The following is a 20,840-nucleotide window of genomic DNA, read 5'->3' on the forward strand; positions in this document are numbered from 1 at the left end:
CTGTCCTCTTCATGATAAAAAAAAATAATCTAGGTCCTGATAGACACCAGTCAGTAACTCCCTTTGTCAGAAGTATCAAAAGGATAAGATGAACTTGCCCAGCAGCCTTACAATGATTAACCTTAAACCTCACTGGCAGCATAAACCACCAACCATCTATTAACTAGTTTTGTCCACTTTTCTTACTTGTAAAGGAATCCAACCAACTTGCCCAAAAAATGAAACTACAGAAATGAAGAATCTGCTCCTCATGTCAAAGAGGTCAGTTTCACATTGTTTTCGGAATATTGTCACTTATTGTAAACCCGTTGTTAAATCTTTTCCGGCTGTTTCTTATTTCAGGTTGAAAGCAAAGATTCAGATGCATGGGAAACATGCAGCAACTGCTTATCCGTCAGTAGCCCATCCATCACATTGCACATTGTGTGTCCATCCGGACATTTCTCTTTGCTTTTATGTCTATCTACCTCTCCATGCCTGAAGGAGACACCACACAAGATCACAAGACCCGATAACATAATAACAGAAAAAACTTTTGATGCTACAGTGGAAACACACCAGGATATAATTTAAGGTAAGTGGTAATTATACACCATATTTTCCTTTTCAAGTTAGGCTGTGCTCAAAAAGGTCTGAAAGTCCCCCAGTCAGCAATCAGTTGTAATAAATACATCTCAGAGTGCTGTGACACTGTAGTAAAGACAGGCCCGGGGCTGATAAGTGGGAACCTGTAAAATTACCAGCGGAGCAGAACAACAACAAAAAAAAAAAGGAAAAAAAAAAGAAAAAAAAAAGAGCACAGCAAGTTAAACAGCTAATCTGCTATATGTATGATTTGTGCTGGTGTTTCAGGGTTAGTTGGAAGTGACTTTAGGTCAGACTGGATATTGCAGCAGCCCCGCCCCAGCCCCATCCATTGCTATGATCGATCCCATCTATGTAGAAGCAGAAGAACATCTGAGTGATGAGGGTCCTATGAAAGTTACTACAAACAGTACATCTTAACATGAGTAGGAAAATGAAATGTAAAAAAATATAACTGCAACAAAAAAAAAAAAACTACGTCTTTAGGTAAAATGTAACAGTGTATACAGAACAGAGCAAATTAAGACTATTATACACAAATACCTTCTTTTGCTATGGACAAAACAACATTTTCCCATATTTAACAGTGGTTTATCAGTGGTTTTATTTTTGTAATGACATGGTGGGATAAGGACAGCATGGCTGTTGTTCTTATCCTTATGATTGTCCATGGTGATGTTTTTCATATAGCTTGACTGACAATTATTCATTTTACCTGCAGCCAAGAACAAATGATGCAGGTTTATCGACGATGCCCTCTCCAGTTTAAACAGGTGTTACACAGGCCTGTTTCATAAATACAACACAGTGCTCCAAACTGTTGGCGACAGTGGCAGTGTGTGCGTGTGTGTAAATTAGCCTAAACCCAAATCAGAGTTTTTGAGTGTGGATTGGGAGAAGCTCTACTGCCTACAGCTACTAACTATACAAAGGTGAAATGTCTTAAATGTGAGCAAGCCAAACTGTGTCTGTGGGCAGCTAACAGGTAAAAGCCATTAAGGTAATCTATCAAATATTATCAGGTTACACAGTTATGGTAGGTGTGTTTCTCCAAGGGGGTCTGATGTCTAAAGCTCTGGCTCTCAGATTTACTCTTTTCTAAAATGTCTCCCATCATTTTGGCTCTGTCTGGATTTTGGATTCTAGAGCTTGAAAAGACTAAAGATTTGGGTCCAGGTTGACACGTGAAAGCTTGACAAGATCAGATTTAACTTCTTCTGTTATTAGCCAACTTGACATTAACATGTTTGGCCTGGTATTACACTGAGGACTCTGGGAAGTGTAGTCTTTGGAACAGCTGATACCTGAGGTGTTTATTTGCAAGGCAAGCATGATGCCTTTGTTTTTCTTTGTTGATGAGTTGCAGGAGAAATGGAAAAGTTTGTCCTCTTAAATGTGTAATGGAGGAGAACAGGGGTTGTAATAAATATCAGCATAAAGTGTACAAGGAGAAGGCTCAGGGGTTTTGGGGATTTTGTGGATGCCCCAGCCATCTAGGCAGACAAGGGGACTTGATGAAGTTCTTTGTGAAGTTCTTCTCGTCTGGATAATCACCTCACTATAGGCGGGATAAAAGCAAAGGTCTTGTTGGGCTTTTAATATCTATCGCATCTCTAAATGTGTCTGCGACGGTGGTGGTGATGATGGTTGTGCATGTCCTCCATCGTGATCCGGCCCCAGGCTCCGATCACAAATGCTTCAATCTCACACTCATTTTCCCCACGAGCAATACGGAAGTAGCCATTCTCTCCCCAGTTCTTTCCCCAGGAGTTGGCAGCAATCTGAAAATTAATTACACAGATATTAAAACACAGTCAAAGTGACCACTAGTGAGGCTGACTATAGTTTGAGACATACATAAACAGCACCTGCTCATATATGTGTAGTTAATGTGGAACTTACGACTCTTCTCAATAGTTTACACTTTGAGATAAAAATTACTGAAAACTATTTCTACATTAAAAACAAAAACAAACACATTGGTTAAAAATACTTATTCGTTTCAAGACTTACCCAATATTTTTTTGATGTCCCATCAAAGTTTCTCTCCTCTCCCCACCTGGCAGACAAAGCAAAGAGGATGGTGACTGAACATGTAAGCACGTGAAGGATCGAACAACAGGAAAACAAAACCTGGTCAAAACAGACATTAAATCAGCTGTGTTAAAGTTGGACAGCTATTCTTGAAGTATGAATGAGTTCCAACAGGAATGCTTTCTGGTGTAAACATTTCAGGAATGTGCTCACTTGGACACACTACCCTTTATTGGTAAAGACAAGCAGGAAGTGGCTTAAGTAGTGTTCAAGTGGGGAAAGAAAAGAAATGTTTAATCTTGTGTTCAACATCCTGGCAAGGGAGTATTTATGGCTGAACTATGCCTTGCTGCACTTTTGCATCATTGTAAAGCCAAGAACAAGGAGTTCCCCTTTTCCTCTGGTGTTTCCATACTATCAGGATGAAACAGGAAGGAGAGAGGAGGTTACAAGGAAGTGAGCACCACCTCAGTCCAGATACTGTGAGGGGAGCAACCCAAAAAAGTAAATAAAAAAATGAATGACGAAAAAAGCACAAATATACATGAATTTTAACAAAGGGGCTTATTTTTACTCCTCTCCTTTGCCAGAGGATGTGCTCTCAGGAAACCCTGGCAAAGGTCCATAAATTCCCATCATGCCTTGCACTTTCATCTTAGCTTAACAGCTGCCAACTTTTAGATGCCTGTTACTTCTGCTTGTCATGATGAAAACATTCTCCCAAAGCCAATTCCCATCCTGTTTTTGCACTCCAGACTTTTCCCAGGAGACTCCTGGTGGCCAATTGGTTGTTGTGTTTTATAAGGGAAAGGAATGCTGGGAAATCGTGGCTGGTCTCAGGCTCTGCCAATTTAGTAGGCAGCCACCACAACACTAGTTGATAGTGCCAACACCCTATCAGCAACTGACTTTATTAGCCCGGTGTTTCCTTGATGGGTGTCAGACATCACATTGACCAGGAGCGAAACACACTGACAACAGCTGTGTAAACAACAGATGCCAAGTACAATCTGAAAAAGGCCAGATAGATGGGATTTATGCTTGTGTAAAGGGCACATGCACACCTGTATATGTGTGTGAGATGAACCCATAGACATGCATGCCTGGCTGCCTGCATACTTATTGGTATACACAGAGCCAGACAGACTCGGACCACTGCTGATCTCTTATCTGGGCTCCAATCAGCTCACTTGCTCGGTTGGGGACAATGATGGGCATACCACTGTACCCATGTGCCCCGCCCTTCCTCAACACCCATCAGCCCACCCCTGACCTCTTCTCCAGGGGACTGATCCCCCTCTCTCTGTCCAGTGCTGTCAGGATCAGCAGCCCAGACAATGCCCTTTCCACCACAGTGGACCTCAATGCTCTTTCCACAAACTTTCCCAGGCCCTGGGCTTAAAGGAACGTACTGCTGTGGGATTTGGCCTATGTAAACACATTGATGCTTGTGGCTGGCAGGTTGGAACCCCCCCCAACTCCATTTGTCCCTAAACCCATGTTGCTGGTACATCCATTAGCACAAGCCAGTGGCGAGGAATCACTGCACAGGAGGAGCAAAAGACCAGGAGGCATTCAGGGAAACCTGGGGATCATCATTAGCATCATATCACACTCTGTACACTTCTGCAGTTTGTGTGTACTGCTGTATTTACGCTCCGCAGAACAGAGCATGATGCTCATGAATCTACATGTGCTCCTCAGGTATGTGATTCGAAGCTAAGTACAGGTTAGGGGTTGAAGGCTTGAGTGTTTATCGTACACAAGCCAACACATGACACATGTTGTCAAAATGAAATGTTATGAAAAATACATGGCACACTGAGGCTCGCTTGTAAACCGACTATTTTGTCTTCATCTACGGCCAATCAGATAAAAGCAGCTTTCATCACAGCACTGAACTTCCCTGTCTGGAGTTTTGTTTTTCAACTCAGAGAGAAGCACAGACACTGAGGTACTGAGGCACATTCAAATGCTCACAAACACACAGTCCTTGGCCCCACAATAGACCTATGAGGCAGCTACTAATTTCTCTCCTTTGGAAAGTGAAAGTAAGGTATCATTGTCATGACACATACACTTCAAAACCAGCTGGGTGAGTGATAGAAAGGATGTTTATGACTTTTTAAGGGTCAGAAGCTCTCCTGGCCTCTTTCTGCCCCCAAAAAGACATATAAAGCAGCAAACACCTGCTGCCTGTCTGGGATTACAGACAGGTCTACATGAGAGTGGGATGTGGTGTGGAGGAGAGAATGAGGGAGGAAGCAGGAGGGTCAGTGTGTCATATGGCTGGCAGAGGAGTGATGATGGCAGCATCACAGAGCGAGAAAAGACGAGGCAGGAAAGTGAGGAAGATGGCGGGAATAATGTGAGACAGGGGGTGGGGGCAGGTAATCCAGGTGTGGTATCCGTCTGCCCGTCTGCATATTTGCGGTCGTCGTAGTTACTACATACAGGAGGCTGGGGCAGACAGAAGTGGGGCCAAGGTGTGTCTCTCCAAGAAAAACACACATGCACTCTTTTGCAGTTTGCAAACACACGTTCAAGTGAAGCATTGAATCAAGTCTAACAAGCTGATTCATACTGAATATACTGTCATCTGGGAAACAGTATCTGTTCTAAAAGTGAAACAAAGACTTGGATTGGGAGAGGAAGGGGAAAAAGTTTGTTTTAAATCCATGTTTCTCCTGTTGATAACACAGACTGAACAAAACTTTGATGATCATATTGAGTCTACTGAGGGTTGTGCAAAGGAAAAAACCTACCAAGGACCAGACTATGACTGACAAAGTAATTAGGTAAGGACAAGAAAGTCCTGGTATTAAATGTGTTGCACTGTTACTGTATGGTTGTCACATACCCAGTGATCCTGACAGAGTGTGTGCCATGTTTACGGTATTGTGGTGGCTTGGTGAAGCTGACGTCAGTGTGTTTGTAGATCCCACTCTTATAGACAAAGAAATCTTCATGGACCTCCATAATAGCTGCAGGAACAAACAGGCAGGGAGAATTAGGAGGTTATAACTTGCAAGAACACACATACACACACCCTAATAAACAAACCACATAATATGACTTAAAAAAGATGTTTGTAAGGGCTACAGAATCCATTAGGAGAAAGATAAAAATCTTATTCAAACTTCAGTACATCTAAAGGCAATTATCCAATTTTAATCTCCCTCCTGAGTCACACACACCCAGACATCAGTAAGTGTGTGTGTTCCATGTGAATTTTCTATAACAGCTAAATTTGAAAGGTTGTCTCAATGTACAGCTCACATTTTTCCTCTTTTGGAGGTTTACCTCTAAATCTGGTGCTCCCTGCGAGACTATGTGGATTTCTTATCAGCAACTCACAATGAGTACATACATGTACACACACACGCACGCTTTTGTGTATGAGAGCAACTTAATGGCAAAAAGGAAACTTGTCATGAAGCCAACAAGTCTTCTGGACACTAAACAATGAAACAAGTACCTGGCACAGATTAATATAGAATCTCAGAGGACATACAAACACTTTCACTACATAGACTCAGACTCCAACAAGCCACAAAGTCAAGGAAACCCGACGCCCTTCCAAACACACACCCACCCACACACACACACACACGAGTGTGACTTGTACATTCAATTGTACTTCACATTGGTCCAGATTGGCAAAATATAGAGAAGTGGACTAGCAAAAGAAGATCCTTTCAAAAACACTGGCATGAAGGCCTATCATTTTGGACCAGGTGACTGAGGTAAAAGTGAAAACCCCAGCCAGACCAGCAAGGTGAAAAGAACAAGCATCACATCATCCTCAGCTGTGTAACTGACATGAAGCTCATGTGGGGATTTGCTTGTCTCTCGGGCAAAACAGTGGCACAAATATTGAAATTAAGATATTATTTACAAGTGTATTGAAGAAGAACAAACAAAAAGGCATCACCTTACCTTGCACAGGGCCATTATCCTTAATCTCCTTCATAATCTCTTTTTCCTGAGAGGGAAGATAAACAGATAGACAGACAGAAAGATCACTACAAATCAGTGAAATGGGAGAGGATGAAAACAAGCCCTAGATGTTAAAAGTCAGATAACAAGATTGAGTCCAGCAGGGCCCTCTGCCCTTAATGCCTGGTTTATTGACTTCACAGGACATCAGGAGACAGAAACAACAGGTTGTAATGATTTGGAGGGGCATTAGCTGTCAGTTAGCCCTGATGGATGTTGGCTGATAAAACCACATGCTGGCTGCAGCCCAGCAGATGACTTTAAATCAGAGGACATACACTAAGCTGCAAGCAGGCATAGCTCCTGGTAACAGTTTTAGTGAACATTACACAACACTTAACCACTGATAAGAGAGAGCAGATGTTCTTTTAAATTTTTAATAATTTACTGACATGCAGAAAGACTCAATGTCACATCTCACATTAAAGCTTAACTGAGAAATCTGATTTTAGATGAACTGTTGAGTCTTGAAAGAACAGCAGATAATCATTACAGTTAATATAATCCAAAGTGCATAATATAACTCATTTGACATGTTTATTTATCATTTCAAGGCACAAATGCAATTAAGAAGAATACATTACTTAATGATTCTGTAATATCATTCAATCAGCCCTTCAATACAAATTCAATATCCCGCCCATGCTGTCGAGCATTTATTCTTGTATATCCCTATGTTCATTCACAAGGGAGTCAAGTATGCATGAAATAAGTGTGCAACTCATAAAACTCATGAGAGAGATTATGTCTACTGTAGCACAAGAAAGTTCCAAAAATGTACAACGATAAGGTTAAAGCTGTGTTTTCAGAGCAGATCAGTGTTTAACTATTTAACAGAGAGGATGATGATGTGTACATTTGTGCATCGCGTGTCATGGTTTGGTTTCTGTTTGTGCGGGACTTACATTAGTTGAGAGCCTATAGGGCGGTGTGGACTGGTAGATATCATTGTGGTAGTTGTGCGAGTTGGGGCAGCGCTGTGTGGCCTGTCTTTTCCCACGGCCAACTGAGCGGCTCTGCATCATACATCGGCCTACCTCTGCTGGTGTTTGCTGTGGCGGTTGGAATGGGTAGCAGTCCTCTGTAACCACTCTGAATGAAGTGGGGTGAAAGGTCACCATCAAGTAATCACTACAACTTGTGCTCAGAGTTTGTTCAAAGAAAGGCACTTACCCTCTTCGCCTAAGGTACCACCAGGCTCCATCAATGCGCCCGCCAGCACAGCCTCCCTGGTTTCGTGTATCACAGGAAATAAGATTCTGGGGTGACAGCTGAGGTGTCATGTGACCCATTGACTGGATGGAGATTCTATCTGAAGCCACAGCTATTGAGAGAAGGGAGAAATGTTTTTTTTCATATGTTACATGATCACTTTATTACAACTAAATGCTCTTCAAGAACTAAACTGTGTGATAAGCAAGCTGAAACGCCAATCAGGAGACATACATACATCCATTAATGCTTTCCAGGGGAGGCATTGTGTCAAATGTTTGCACAACAGATGAAAAAAAAAAAAAAAAAGCTATATATTTCTGCCACATTCCCAACTCCTCCTTTTCTCTGCACAGAAAGTATAGCATTTGACCCGAAACAACACTATCATATCCATGCACTTAAAAAGGCAAATTCACAATGAGTATGACATTTTACACATTTTTTACCCTGCTATTTTCTGCCATTGGTAAATGTCTCATCCTTGATTTTTTAGAATATTTCCAGATATTTTCCCGTTACACTGAATTATCTTACCTGCAGTGGAGAAAGCCCAGGAAGCGGCACAGTTGCCTTGGTCCAGTGGTTCGTGAATCTTCCCCGGCCACTTCTCTGCCGAGTTGAAGTATGGTGGCAGGCGGTCATTCTGAGGATCCATATTCATCTAATAGAAGAGAAGAGAGTGAGCAGAAGTCAGAGAAAGTCACACATCCAGATTCCAGTTAAGAAATGAAGTGCTTAAAGTTGAATCAATGATAAACAGCACTTATTAGGAAAACATATTTTGCTCAACAAAATGTATTATTACCATAGATGAGATGCCACTGTGTGACTAGGAATTTAAAATAGACCTAATAAAGCTTCAGTTATGTCTGTCAGCAAAAGCTGCAGCAGTGAGCCGTTGAGCAGTGTTTGTATGTGATGTGAGGCAGTGTGGAGCAACTGTTTGCCCACAACACAAAACAAAGTCACAGCAGCAATTAAAATACTTGTGAATGGCTTTGCATAACAAGTTTTCATCACAGTCAGGTTACATAAGTCTGTTAATCAACCCTGCTGGAGAAGGGACTTATTCATGGGCTATTAGGACCATTTGGCTCAGTGTTAAACTCTGACGTTGCAGCGTAAACATGAACCTTTAATCTGCAGGTGTCTCCATCAAACTATGAGGCTACGGCACTGGTTATAGCACTGAAAAATGTAAGGCATCTTTTGGACCAGCTGATACTTCAAAAATAAAATCATGTTAATCATTCAAAACTATTATGATGATAGATCTTAGTCCCTGTGGATTGTTTACTCAGTTCATCTGGTTGTTTTATTTCTAATGAATAAAAATTGAATTTCTCTTTATGGTTCCGGACACTTTCCATCGCTCTATACACGTATTTGAGTTTCATTCATTTGCCAAAAAAGACACAAAACACACAGTACACAAAGTTAAAGATAATTTGATGAATACAATGTATTTTATCATTATTACTGCAATAATTATCATCACAATAATATTACAATAATGCCGCGATAATTCTCTTGTAAAACCTCTTGGCCTGACAGACCAAATTCATAAAACTACCACTGTTGTGATGATAAATGCTAATTAGGATGATGCATTTGTGATAAAGGTGCGCATGAATTTCTGGCAGAGCTTCAGCAAACATGTTCATCCTATTAGTCTCCTCTTGAGCTTGGAGGCTCCCCCTAATCCCCCAGTTATGTGTGATAACAGAGCACATGTTTCTTTACAACTTAGTTCTCCTCTCCAGATGCCTGAGCTGCATTCCTCTGATTAAATAGTGAGGTACTCTGAACACAGATGGACACCTGATACATAGCTCAGGAATGTGCTACCGGCCAGTGATTTGTGGTGGTGGAAGGTCAAAGTCTGAAACTTTACACACCTGAAGCAATTTAAAGGTTTGATAAAAGAGGAGACAAGGCTGCAGGAATGAGGTGCCAGAACTGGTTACAAATTGAGTTTAACATTTTCTATCCATCACACAGGACTCTGGAGACAGACAGGAAGAGGAAGGAGGGAGATTTATGAATGGCCTACAAAGCTCGGATCTGGTTCCTGGCACAGGTAGGGACATGCTGATGGCGGAAGAGGGAGGGGGATTTGTAAGATTTTCTTTTTTTTTTTTTGGTGGGAAGCAGTTGAGGAATGCTGGGATAGGTAAAGAGGGAGGGAGTGAGGATGAATGAAAAGAAGGGATGGATACAAGGTGTAGGTGGGGAGGTGCAGACTGAAGAGGAAGTGGCTCTTTATTCTCCATGCAGCCATCATCCCCTTCATCTCCTCAGTCTGATGTTTTGGTTCTGTTCTATGTAATCTGTCTGGTTAAGATGTAAAATGTAAACAATTGAATAGTGCGCATTAGTCAGCATTGCATACCAGCAACAAGCCACTATTTACATGAAAAACGTTTTGATCAAGGTTGCTTTGTCGTAATAGATGTCAAAATCTGATATAATCAATCCCAAACTCAGAGGATATACGAGGTAGATTTTAAAGAAATGAAAACATAACTGTAACAATTTACTTTTTTTTCTGCATTCTTATCACTTGCCTAAACCTCCAATACCAACATCCCCACATCACACACAGACACACACACACACTCTTCCACTCCACACACATCCCTACCATATATGTGTCGCACACTCCAATTTTGGTCTGTTGGATCCCATAAACATTGCAAAATCACTTCCTTTCAAAGATGATCCTGTCCTGTACCTGGATCTCATTCATGTTCATGATGGTCCTGGAGGGTCTCTGTGTGCCCAGGCGGTATCGGATGCCCTCGTCCAGAGTCATGCCGTAAAACTGACTGTAGTTAGCTGCCTTCCACCTGAAAACACAAAGTCATTGAAAAACATGTAGCTATGTACACCTTTAAATATGGTTGTTTAGGTGCTGTTGCCTTTACCCATAGTTTCCTCTATTGACAGCTTGGATCATGTCAGGCTCCATCAGACAGGCACTCTGCTCACACTCCCATCGTCCTGATTTCCCACATGTACTGAAGGGAAAAAGCGATCAGACCATTAAAAGACATGACCACTGCAATGACATGAAAATACTTTAATGTCTATATCTGTGCCAAAGCCATTGACATCATATGCTGAAATAGAAACAATGTCTCAGACAAATTTGGAGAGGCCCAGTGCAACTTCTAAACAAGAAATTAACTGAGGGGGAGAACATCAGTAAAGACGAGCAAAGATTCAGAGATTCAAGAGCAGAGATTCAGCCTTTTATGGCTACAGTGAGCTTATCCATTTTTAGTCAGAAGGAATTAAAAAAAGTCAAGATAATAGCAAATCTTAAAAAAAAATGCTTGTTGCCAAGCAACCTTTCCTGTGAAATGTGGTAAAATAAAAATATATTATTGAAATGACCCATTAAAGCACAAATACGTCACCATAAAAAGTTCAAGGTATTTTTTCTGAACAAAATGTATAGCTTGTCGGAAAGTCCTTGTCCTACTTTTTAATTATTTCGAACTATTTACATACTAGATCTTCCTTCATATTTCTGACAACAGCTGTCTGGGCAAAACAAAACTCTAAAACAGTTTAAATTTTAGATTAACTAATTAGGATGTTAATGAATCATACAGAAGAATTACAGGGATGCTAGAGTCATTGATGTATTATATATTCTATCAACTAAATGTAGTTGTTAATCCTTAAAAAATGAGATTGTAAATTACTTTGTAACATCCACAAAGCCAGAAACCACTTTGAAAATAATCTAAGGACAATGAATTAAAAAGAGGGAAAAAATGAGCAGCGTTTCACACACAGACGTGCATTATAAACTCACATCCGTAACGTCTACTGTACATTAGACGTCATGTTTATAGAGTGGCAAACTTTTCCAAGAGGATCATTAAACACACACAGTGACAGAGGCCAAATTCATTTTCACTCACACTAAATCCAAGAGAGTTTGCATCATTCTCACAATATACTCCTCCCTGCAGGGTCTCTGAGACACATGTGTGAATCCATTGTTCAAGCGCACACCTAAACACAGATAGATAAACAACCTGGCAGAAATCTGACCTGTGTGTGTGTGTCTGCTCAGCATCTCACATGGGACTGTCTGATGGCTTTGGTTAGAGGAAAGAGACAATGACCTATCGCCTCTCTGTAAGAGCAGCAGGATCTCAGACATGCAGCTTGGGGCCAGTGGGTCAAAAACAGCAATAAATTCACACAGTAATAGTATTGGACACCCACACTGGGACAGACACAGTGACAGATTAATGGGGACGGGGTAAAAGAGTGTGTCTTGAAATTCAATATAATGGGCTCTGAGGACAGTGGACAGCCATATTTTAGGTTTGCCCTCTCTACTTGAGACATGAATAAATAAATCTGTCTTCATATACGTAATATTAACAATGAGAAACTATAAAATAGCATAAAACAAGTTTGAAGTTCTGGATGTTGGCCAGTCTGAAGTACAGGCAGACAGAATGGATCTGCTGCTGCCAAAACAGAGCTCAAATAGTTGCTCCTGTGTAAGGATAGTGGTACGAGCAGGAGGCGCCACGTTTCAGATCATTTGGAGGAGATAAAGAGTTATCAGGATGCCAGCAGCACAGGCAGGAAAAAGCCTCAGCTGGGGATGCCGTTAACACAATAAAAGACAGGCGCACTTATCATGGCACATCTTCACACACATGCACACGACTGTAAACAAAACATTGCTTTAATATCTATCTCAAGTTCAGTCTGGTTGCGCTGTGTTTCTCTATGTTAATGCTGTCTGCCCAGGTTTTATTTTGGGCTAAAGCCATAACTGAACTGATGAATAAAGTTTAAATTTGCTGTGACACGACATGAAATTGCATTACTTTTGTTGAGTGATTTTGTCAAGTTTGCAAACACTATCATTAAAATGAGCATAGACACGAGGGAGGTACAGCTGATAGTGGGCAAGGGCCCCATCACTGCTAATGAGAGACTTGGGAGTAAAAAGAGGGAGACTTCTCAGTCCAATCAAGGCGGAAGCCTTGCCTTGCTCCCCCAGCTTTGTATCTGAGAGGACACACATTTGGGAAATTAATAAGCAGAACTTGTGGGAGCAAGAAAAGGGAGAGTGTTTTTTCCTGTGTGCCAAAGTTGTGGTGTAATTTTTCGAGCAGCTGTGTGTATCTTGACAAGCACATGTTAAAGCATAGGCCTATATGTATAATATGCTTTTGTTGGGTGGTGAAAGGGGGAGTTTGCACATGAATGGTGTTTCCTGGTCAGCGGAAGGTGGAGGTTATTTTTAACCATGCAACTCGTTTTAGCTCAGCTTCCACAACTATTTCCTCCAGAAAAAAATGTTAGTTCTGTCATTTATCAACCTGCATCCTTGTCCATCTACACAACTGTCTCACCGCTTGGCTCGAACATATTTGCGCTGCCTTCATTATGTTTTTTTTTCCTTTAAGCCTGCTAACCTCACACAGCAGCACTCCGGCTAAACAGTGAGAAGGTTCAAAATGAATGATGTTGAGATAAGTGGGGTCAGCGTGGTTTGGACATGCCATGACAAACAGTCTTTGAGTTCTTTTTTACAATGAAGCTGGATATAATGCTGACACACAAATAGATGTTAAATCAACATTTGCATGCAACTGTGCATGTTCACACACATATACTTACAGGGTGTTTGGGGAACATCAAATGGCACTTCAATGGCAATTCACTACGTCTCCTCCCCTGAGTCAAGACTATTTTGTGCCATTTCATTCAGAAAAATGGCAACTGCTCCACAGCATCATAAAGCAAGGTTTACTTTGTAAACCATTCATCAGTGTCCACAAAATGGAAAATGTGGTGCAAGCCTATTGAAGAGATTCAGGATTCAAGGATTCAAGATGCAACATTCAACACTTGAGCCTGAATCATCACATTATTCACACTCAATATTGGGCATTAGATATATATTTTTTTTTTCTAAGAACTCTGGGTATTTCAAAACTTCAACAGGAAATCTGTTACCATTATGATTACATTTAGGACACGGGGTACTGTATACAAATGTCTAGCCATATAATGTTAGCCATCACAAGTGAACGGTGAACCAGCATGAACAAGACTGAGGTGTTGAAACTGAAGTAGCTTCAAGGTAGTCAGCTATCATTCGTGTTATTGTTTATACCCACACTCATTCTGCCTGGACATGTATGATATAATAGGAGGAAATGCCGACCATGGACAAGGAGTTATGATACAGAAGAAGTGGAGGTCAATGTGGTCAGCGTATGTGTGTATTTAAATTGTGTTCTTAACTCCTTAAAAGGGACATTTGAGGGAAAGACCAGGACTTAAGAGGTCGAAAGAGAAGTGCAAAAAAAAAAAAAAAGCTTTACATACCACAAATTGCAGTTCTCTTTGTATGTTTGCCCTGTAAAGAACCTGTTGCCATTTCTTTCGCAGATTCCTGTGTGGAGACAAAGAGGGGCATCTTAATATATATGGGTTTGATTTGGCAAAACAACAGAGATTCCACCACTAATCTCCCAGAAGGCCACTCACAGCCTTGACTACAGGGACACACAATGATATCCCTTCACTTGCAACCAAAACAAAACTTGTAACAGTAACTCCTCCTGAGTGTGTGCACAATGTGCATGGGTCTGTGTGAGAAAACACAAAATACGTGAGGTCTAAGCAGCTCTGAGCTCCCGTAATCCAGTGTAGGAATGTGGTGTTAGCTTCTTCCCAGGCTTCCCAGGCCCTCGTCATGCTTTAACCAGCTTACACTCAAATTCACTACCTCTTTGGAGGTTGGAGAAAAGGGCCACAAAAGTAAATTTTGATCTCTAATCATCCCCCCCACAAAAATGTATTGGTATTTATGAGTGGCAATAATGCAGGTTTAATTCAGTCTGCATTGTCAAAAATGAACTAATGATCCAGTGCTGTCACAGTGTTAGTGCTTCATTTGAATGAATCTGACCCAGTGTGGTTGAACTTTGAACCTTGCTTGTTCATGGATTGTAAAAGCTATTCCAACTTGGTGACAGGTTCACACTGAGCTTTATCCACACACTAATTTACAGCAGAGGGTGCCATTAGTGTGAATTCCATGTAGAATTTACTGCATGAGTCGAATGAGAAATTTAGAGTGTGAATAGGTTTTCATGGTCTCGTGTGAGGGCCTGAGCCGATAGTGTGATTTATGCCTGAGGTCCTCTGTTACTCATATTCCTTCTCCCAGCTGTCTCAAACTGGACTGTCACTATTTAGTTACTGCAGAGCTGCACTGTGGGACAAGTAACACATTGACCCAGGGGGATTATTATATGCTGGCAACTGACTGCTGAACTGTTTCATGGAATAGGTTGTTGTGAAATTTTTTTCACAGAGGACAACGTACAATTTTGTCTGCATTTAATACTGGTGGTGAATACTGGAAAATTATATAGTGACTTTGACAACATAATTAACAAAGTAATACTGAGTTAGAGACATCAGCAAACTGTGACTGGAGCACAGTGATAAGTAAAAAAGACCCATTGTAACATTATATCACCTCCTTTGTTTAGCTTTACTTCAGGCTGTATGATTGAGTAGCCAAATGTATGTGTGTGAGTGTGAGTGTGTCACAACCCACCTCATGATCCTCCAACTTTGTCGACCTGGGAACACATACCTGACCCCCCCAGCCCAGTCCTGTACCCGTCTGACTCTTCCTCCTTCTGCATAGTCCACATTCTTTCTGCTGACCTCCATTCATCCTTCCATCCACCCTTCTACCCTCCCTCCCGCTGTCTGGGTTAATAAGAAGCCTACTGTTCCCTGCTCTATACTCAGGTAGGCCTCTACACTGACAAAGTGGCACTATAAATGTGTGGGGAATCAAGGTATTGAACATTTGGCTGACAATTATTTGAGACAAAAGAAGTTAGAAATTGTAATCAGGATTTTAAATTTGTAACAGGCCGATAGTTTTTATTTTAGCCTTTCATGAGTGTGACTAAATATTTTTTAATGTGTATTATGAGTAATAAAAGTGTGTTCTGCCACAGGTGGTCTGGTCCTTATATTACAGAAGTTTTATAATTATTGGACTGACACACAATGCTTGTAGAAAAATATGTTAGTTTTGAAAAGTGAAGCCAATAGTAGGTTAGTGACTGAAAGTTCTTTGCCGTACAACACACTTCATCCTCTCTCCGCCTTAAGTTTCTTTCTTTTGAATTCAAGAGATAGTAGGTAAGTGGGCTAATTGTAATTCATTTTCCTGGTGTCACACTGCTTTACATTGTGGTCCAGCTCAGGGGCTGTCAGCAGGGCTTCTCTGCTTCTTTCCAAATAAGCTTAACTAATTCCAGCACATCCATCCATACATGCACATTATGTACCTATTCTTACCAATAAAGGGGGGCTCCACGCCCAAACAGTGACCCCAGAAGTCAGGGCAGCAGTCAGAGATGGTGCGGTTGCAGAACAGGTCGCAGTAGCAGATTGTGTCCAGGTAAGGCACCGTGCACAGATCATCTCTGCCTGGGCAGCATCCTCCTCTCCGCTGGCAGTATGAGCCAAACGGGTCCCTGATGCCACCAACATGGAGAGGACTGGCAAGTTCCCTCTTTGTCCTCTTAGGCAGAAGCCTGTCTGCAGTACCCTCCCCCACCACCAGGAACAGCAGAGAAACTGCGAACAGGATGAGCTTCATAGTAAATCTGTGAAAAGAAGGGAGTATAGATTTAGATTAAGGTAATTCTATCTGAGCTTTGTTTTAATGTGATACGAAGAAGTTATGTGTTGAAATGGAAAAATTCTAGAGACAGTTGGCCTATTTTTCCCCTGAGGACACACTCCAGCTTCTTCACACTTCACAGGAAGAGAGGTGAAGAGGTTGCAGTGAGGAGGATAATTGGGGTATAACTGCTGCCAACACCACCATCCACCTCCTGCTGTATAAATCACAGACACACTTATGCTTATACAGTTATTAGCAAAACACTCAGACCCACACACACACACACAGAAACGAAAAATTTTCAAAACTGGCAAAAAATGTTCCAAAGTGGGACCCACATGATCTTAGAGCATCATCTGGTTATTTTTCCCAACTTTTCCTTTCAAGCTGCCAAGACAAACAGCAGAACAATAAGAAAAATACATTCAGCAAGAAAGTGATGGAAAGCTTGGCAGTACTCAGTATAAATAGAGACTGCTTAAAATGTGTTGGACCACAGATAAAGATTTATTTGTTTTTTTTATTTCTTCCTTACTCCTCTCTTTGCATGTGCTTGTTTTTAAGCCCTCCTGCATTCGATATTTAGAGCTTTTCACAAAACTTTCATCTGTGAGTCACCAGTGCAGTCAATTGTTACACAGAGGAGACAAGATTATGATACTATCACAGTCACGGAAATAAGGTAATCTCCTGCTGTCAAAGCTACTCTGTCTCACAGTCTCATAGTATGAATAATAAGGTTTATCTAAATGCAGCTAGAATGAAACCACACACACACACACACACACACACACACACACACACACACACACACACACACACACACACACACACACACACACACACAGTGAATGTTAGATTAGAAGGCACGGATCAGATAGAGATCTGATTTTAGGACAAATCAGAGTGTATGTCACAGATGTTGAAAAACAACAACGTGAATTTGGGTTTTGCTATCAAATCCTTAAGTTCATGTCCTCTACTCGCTGATACAAAGCCATATATTTTAATTTTTTTTGGTATAATTTTCCTTCGCTTATAATTTGTCACACGGTTTATTATCCAGTGTGTTTATCAATAACCAAGTTTAACTTGGTGATTGTGTGTGTGTGTGTGTGTGTGTGTGTGTGTGTTATATGGTATAACAACTCTTGCGAGGCTTGATAAAGGTCAAACAATCCCCCATATGTGTGGTTGTTTGCTTCAGTGTCTGTGTCAGATTACTGAATGGGAGAGTCTGCGTGGGGGCCGGACAAAGGATAGGGGCTGACCCAACGCTTACATAAATAGCATCATTAATTATCCAATCAGATCTGCAGCCACAATGGACACTCGGCACATAAAGAGGGGCTCTGGAGAAGTTCTTTGCTGTGCTCTTTTACACATGACTGCACCTTTAGCTGAAACACACAAACCCCAGTTTCACGTACACACAAGCATATGGCAGCATGGGATGGGCAGGGCACCTTCTTTACACAATGCTTTGTTGTGACAGACTCTGTGCAGCAGTGCAGTAAAACACCCACCAGTCTGCTCATCCAACTGCTGAGGCTCTATCAATACTCAGCCGCTGAGTATTGATATGGTAGATTGCAATATACAATAGATGGATGTCACAGCTCATTTTAGTCTAATGAAACATGTGTTTTATAGATTGTTACTGAAGCTGCCATACGGCTGCCAGTACTCGAGACAGCTGCAACTAAACTGGTGATCCCACATTGATGCCCTAAACAGATGAACCCTTGTGTGTGATGTGCAAGCCGCACATCACACACACCCACATATCACACAGTAGCAGCAGGAACCTGTCACAGTTGGAATTCAGTTGCAGACTCAGGACCATGTTAAAACCCAAATTTTACTCTTAATTGATTAATTACACCATAATTATTCTTGCCAAAAATTACATAATATTTCCTCACCTACCTGAAGTAGTTTGTAACATTTAATTAGTTCTGTTTTATTTTTTTGCAGTTTTCAGCTTTAATTCAACATCAGCATAGACTCTACTGAGTAATTTATTTCCACAGAATAATTTGTCTTTAACAGCATATTGAAAATTTTCAATGCTTATTCAATACAAAACTTAAAATGTATTCACCTCTACATTGAATTTTTCATAACAGATACCAATATATATGGAAAATATAGACATACAGAAAACCAAAACTCTGAATAACTCTTAACCTTAAATTGTAATTTTGACTCCTTTAACTATTAAGCTTAACTGTTAAATTCCTATATTTCCACATGTTCTGTGAGGGTAATCTTTAATTTTCCTTCAAACAGCTGACCTTTGAGATCCCTGCACCACCCACCAAATCATTCAGGAATCCTGGCTCAGTATATCTGTATAAAAGCTCTTTCAGTTCCATTTTCCCCCTGTCTTACGTGGTCCTTGACTATTATCTGTCCATCTGTATTTTCAAAACAACTACCAAGCCTAGTCAGAGAGTGTTTCTACCACCCTCCAGGTGTCTAATATGCTACCACAACAGATGAATGAAGGGATTATTGCTCTTATGGTATTATCAGTCTCATTGTCAATTACACAAGACAGACACTCGCTCAGTGGACACAGTAACGGCTGAGAGGTAAAATCCCAGCTGTCTCCCACTCATACTCTCGGACCTATTAATAACATCTTGAATATTGTTCCACAATCCCACACCCAGAAGGCAAATATGTTGCAACAAAATTTGTCTAACTTGACTTCTGCACCTTTGACTCTATAAAGATAAGTGATGGTGCAGACTAAGAGAATAAAGGTAAGAAAAAGAGATTAAATTATAACCAAGCATATGGAATCAAAGAGCTTAAACATTTCATGTAAATCCCAAAAGTTATTTAAAGTTACATGAGAAAGTTTGTCTGATGCTCAATTTACACCTGCTTCAAATCTGGCATAAAGTGGCTGTTGAAAAGTAAAGAAAGTTTCTTTACCTTGAGCCAACGAAGAAAACACAATTTTTGTAATCCAATAGCAATTTTGTTGATGTGTTGCTCAGGAAGTCATTCACAGGTAGAGTCAGTTTGGGTAAAGTGCACCTCCCTCCCAGCCTCTATCCCAGGATCTGCTCTGTCACACTTCGTCTTCTCTATATACAGGCAGTCAGTGAGGACTAACCACTCCCCCCCTCCGACCCCTCTCTCCACCCTCCAAACTCTGCCCTCTGTCCCTTCCTTTACTGCCTCCTGCTTACTCTCCCTTCCTCTCTCACATTTCATTCCCTGTGACTCCCACATGACGACTATCTCCTAATGTATTTCCCCATTATATCAGACTGGAACTAGCCACATCTATATTGGCTTTGCTGATTCTAATCTTACTGTCTTTCCACTGTCACTTTCTACAAACAGCACTTTCCTCTGCACTATGTGTGCTTTCTCCCTGCAGGGTCATATCTTCTTATGGTGTAGACAGCGGTGAGCACCACTGACCTCCTGCCCACCATCTAGTGGCCATTGGTTGCATAACTTCACCTTCGCCAGCCAGGAAATTATTTGATGGCCTGTGGAGGACCTCCCAGCTTCTAGAAACCTACAAACTGGTCTCTGGAGTTGAGACTCTGGCTTCTTTGGGATGATAAATTCCTTGAATGTAAAAAAAACAAAAAAAAGATGGATGTTTTCTTCTTCTTTTTGGACAGTTGTCTTCAGTCTATTTACAACATCTCATTTCCAAACAACTGATCAAAAATCAATGAGGTATGAGGGATTTTCTATACATGAAACATTTTCACATTCTTTTTCACATTTTTTTCTGTATAAGAATATTAAACATCTCACGGCGGACACAGCTGTCCTAGGGCATCCCTTTGGTCTGATCAATAAGTTATAGGCTGAATCAATAACAAAGCACAGCAGGGTGGAAAGGAAGGCAGTAAAGCTCCACAGAAAATCGTCACAAGAAAGCAAAAGACTGACCTCAAAAAGGTACAAAAATGCCATGCTGCTCAATTTGTTCAGTAGAAATAATAATTTGTTCCTCCACAGGTCTCCAATGTGCTGAAGAAATTAAGAAGTTTCAAAGTACAAATTTATAATTAATAAATTATCTGATGTTGAGTTTGAATCAAACTGTTTTAGTTTTACCTTGTCAGGAAATTATTCATGTACATTAGAGTATGGCTATGATTCTTTGTTGACTGTGAACGCACAAGAGTTTGATTGGAGCCACCTGTAGAGGATGGTATGTATCTGTATCTGTGTGTGTGTGTGTGTGTGTGTGTGTGTGTGTGTGTGTGTGTGTGTGTGTGTGTGTGTGTGTGTGTGTGAGGACCTTCCAATA

General features: G+C 41.0%; 1 protein-coding gene across 1 annotated transcript; it reads right to left on the bottom strand.

The window, feature by feature from the left end:
- Window positions 1-796: 796 nt before the first annotated feature.
- On the bottom strand, window positions 797-19,619 carry tinagl1 (tubulointerstitial nephritis antigen-like 1). Its single transcript, XM_029514005.1, has 12 exons — window positions 19,493-19,619; window positions 16,216-16,526; window positions 14,212-14,278; window positions 10,761-10,853; window positions 10,568-10,682; window positions 8,368-8,494; window positions 7,792-7,942; window positions 7,524-7,710; window positions 6,559-6,604; window positions 5,480-5,603; window positions 2,599-2,644; window positions 797-2,366 (listed from the first exon to the last, which is right to left on the bottom strand). Exons 2-12 carry the CDS (start codon window positions 16,517-16,519, stop codon window positions 2,199-2,201), a joined length of 1,428 nt encoding a protein of 475 aa, XP_029369865.1. The 5' UTR covers window positions 16,520-16,526; window positions 19,493-19,619; the 3' UTR covers window positions 797-2,198.
- Between the last annotated feature and the right edge of the window lie 1,221 nt (window positions 19,620-20,840).

Source organism: Echeneis naucrates, chromosome 11, assembly GCF_900963305.1.
Source record: "Echeneis naucrates chromosome 11, fEcheNa1.1, whole genome shotgun sequence".
NCBI classification, from domain to species: Eukaryota; Metazoa; Chordata; class Actinopteri; order Carangiformes; family Echeneidae; genus Echeneis; species Echeneis naucrates.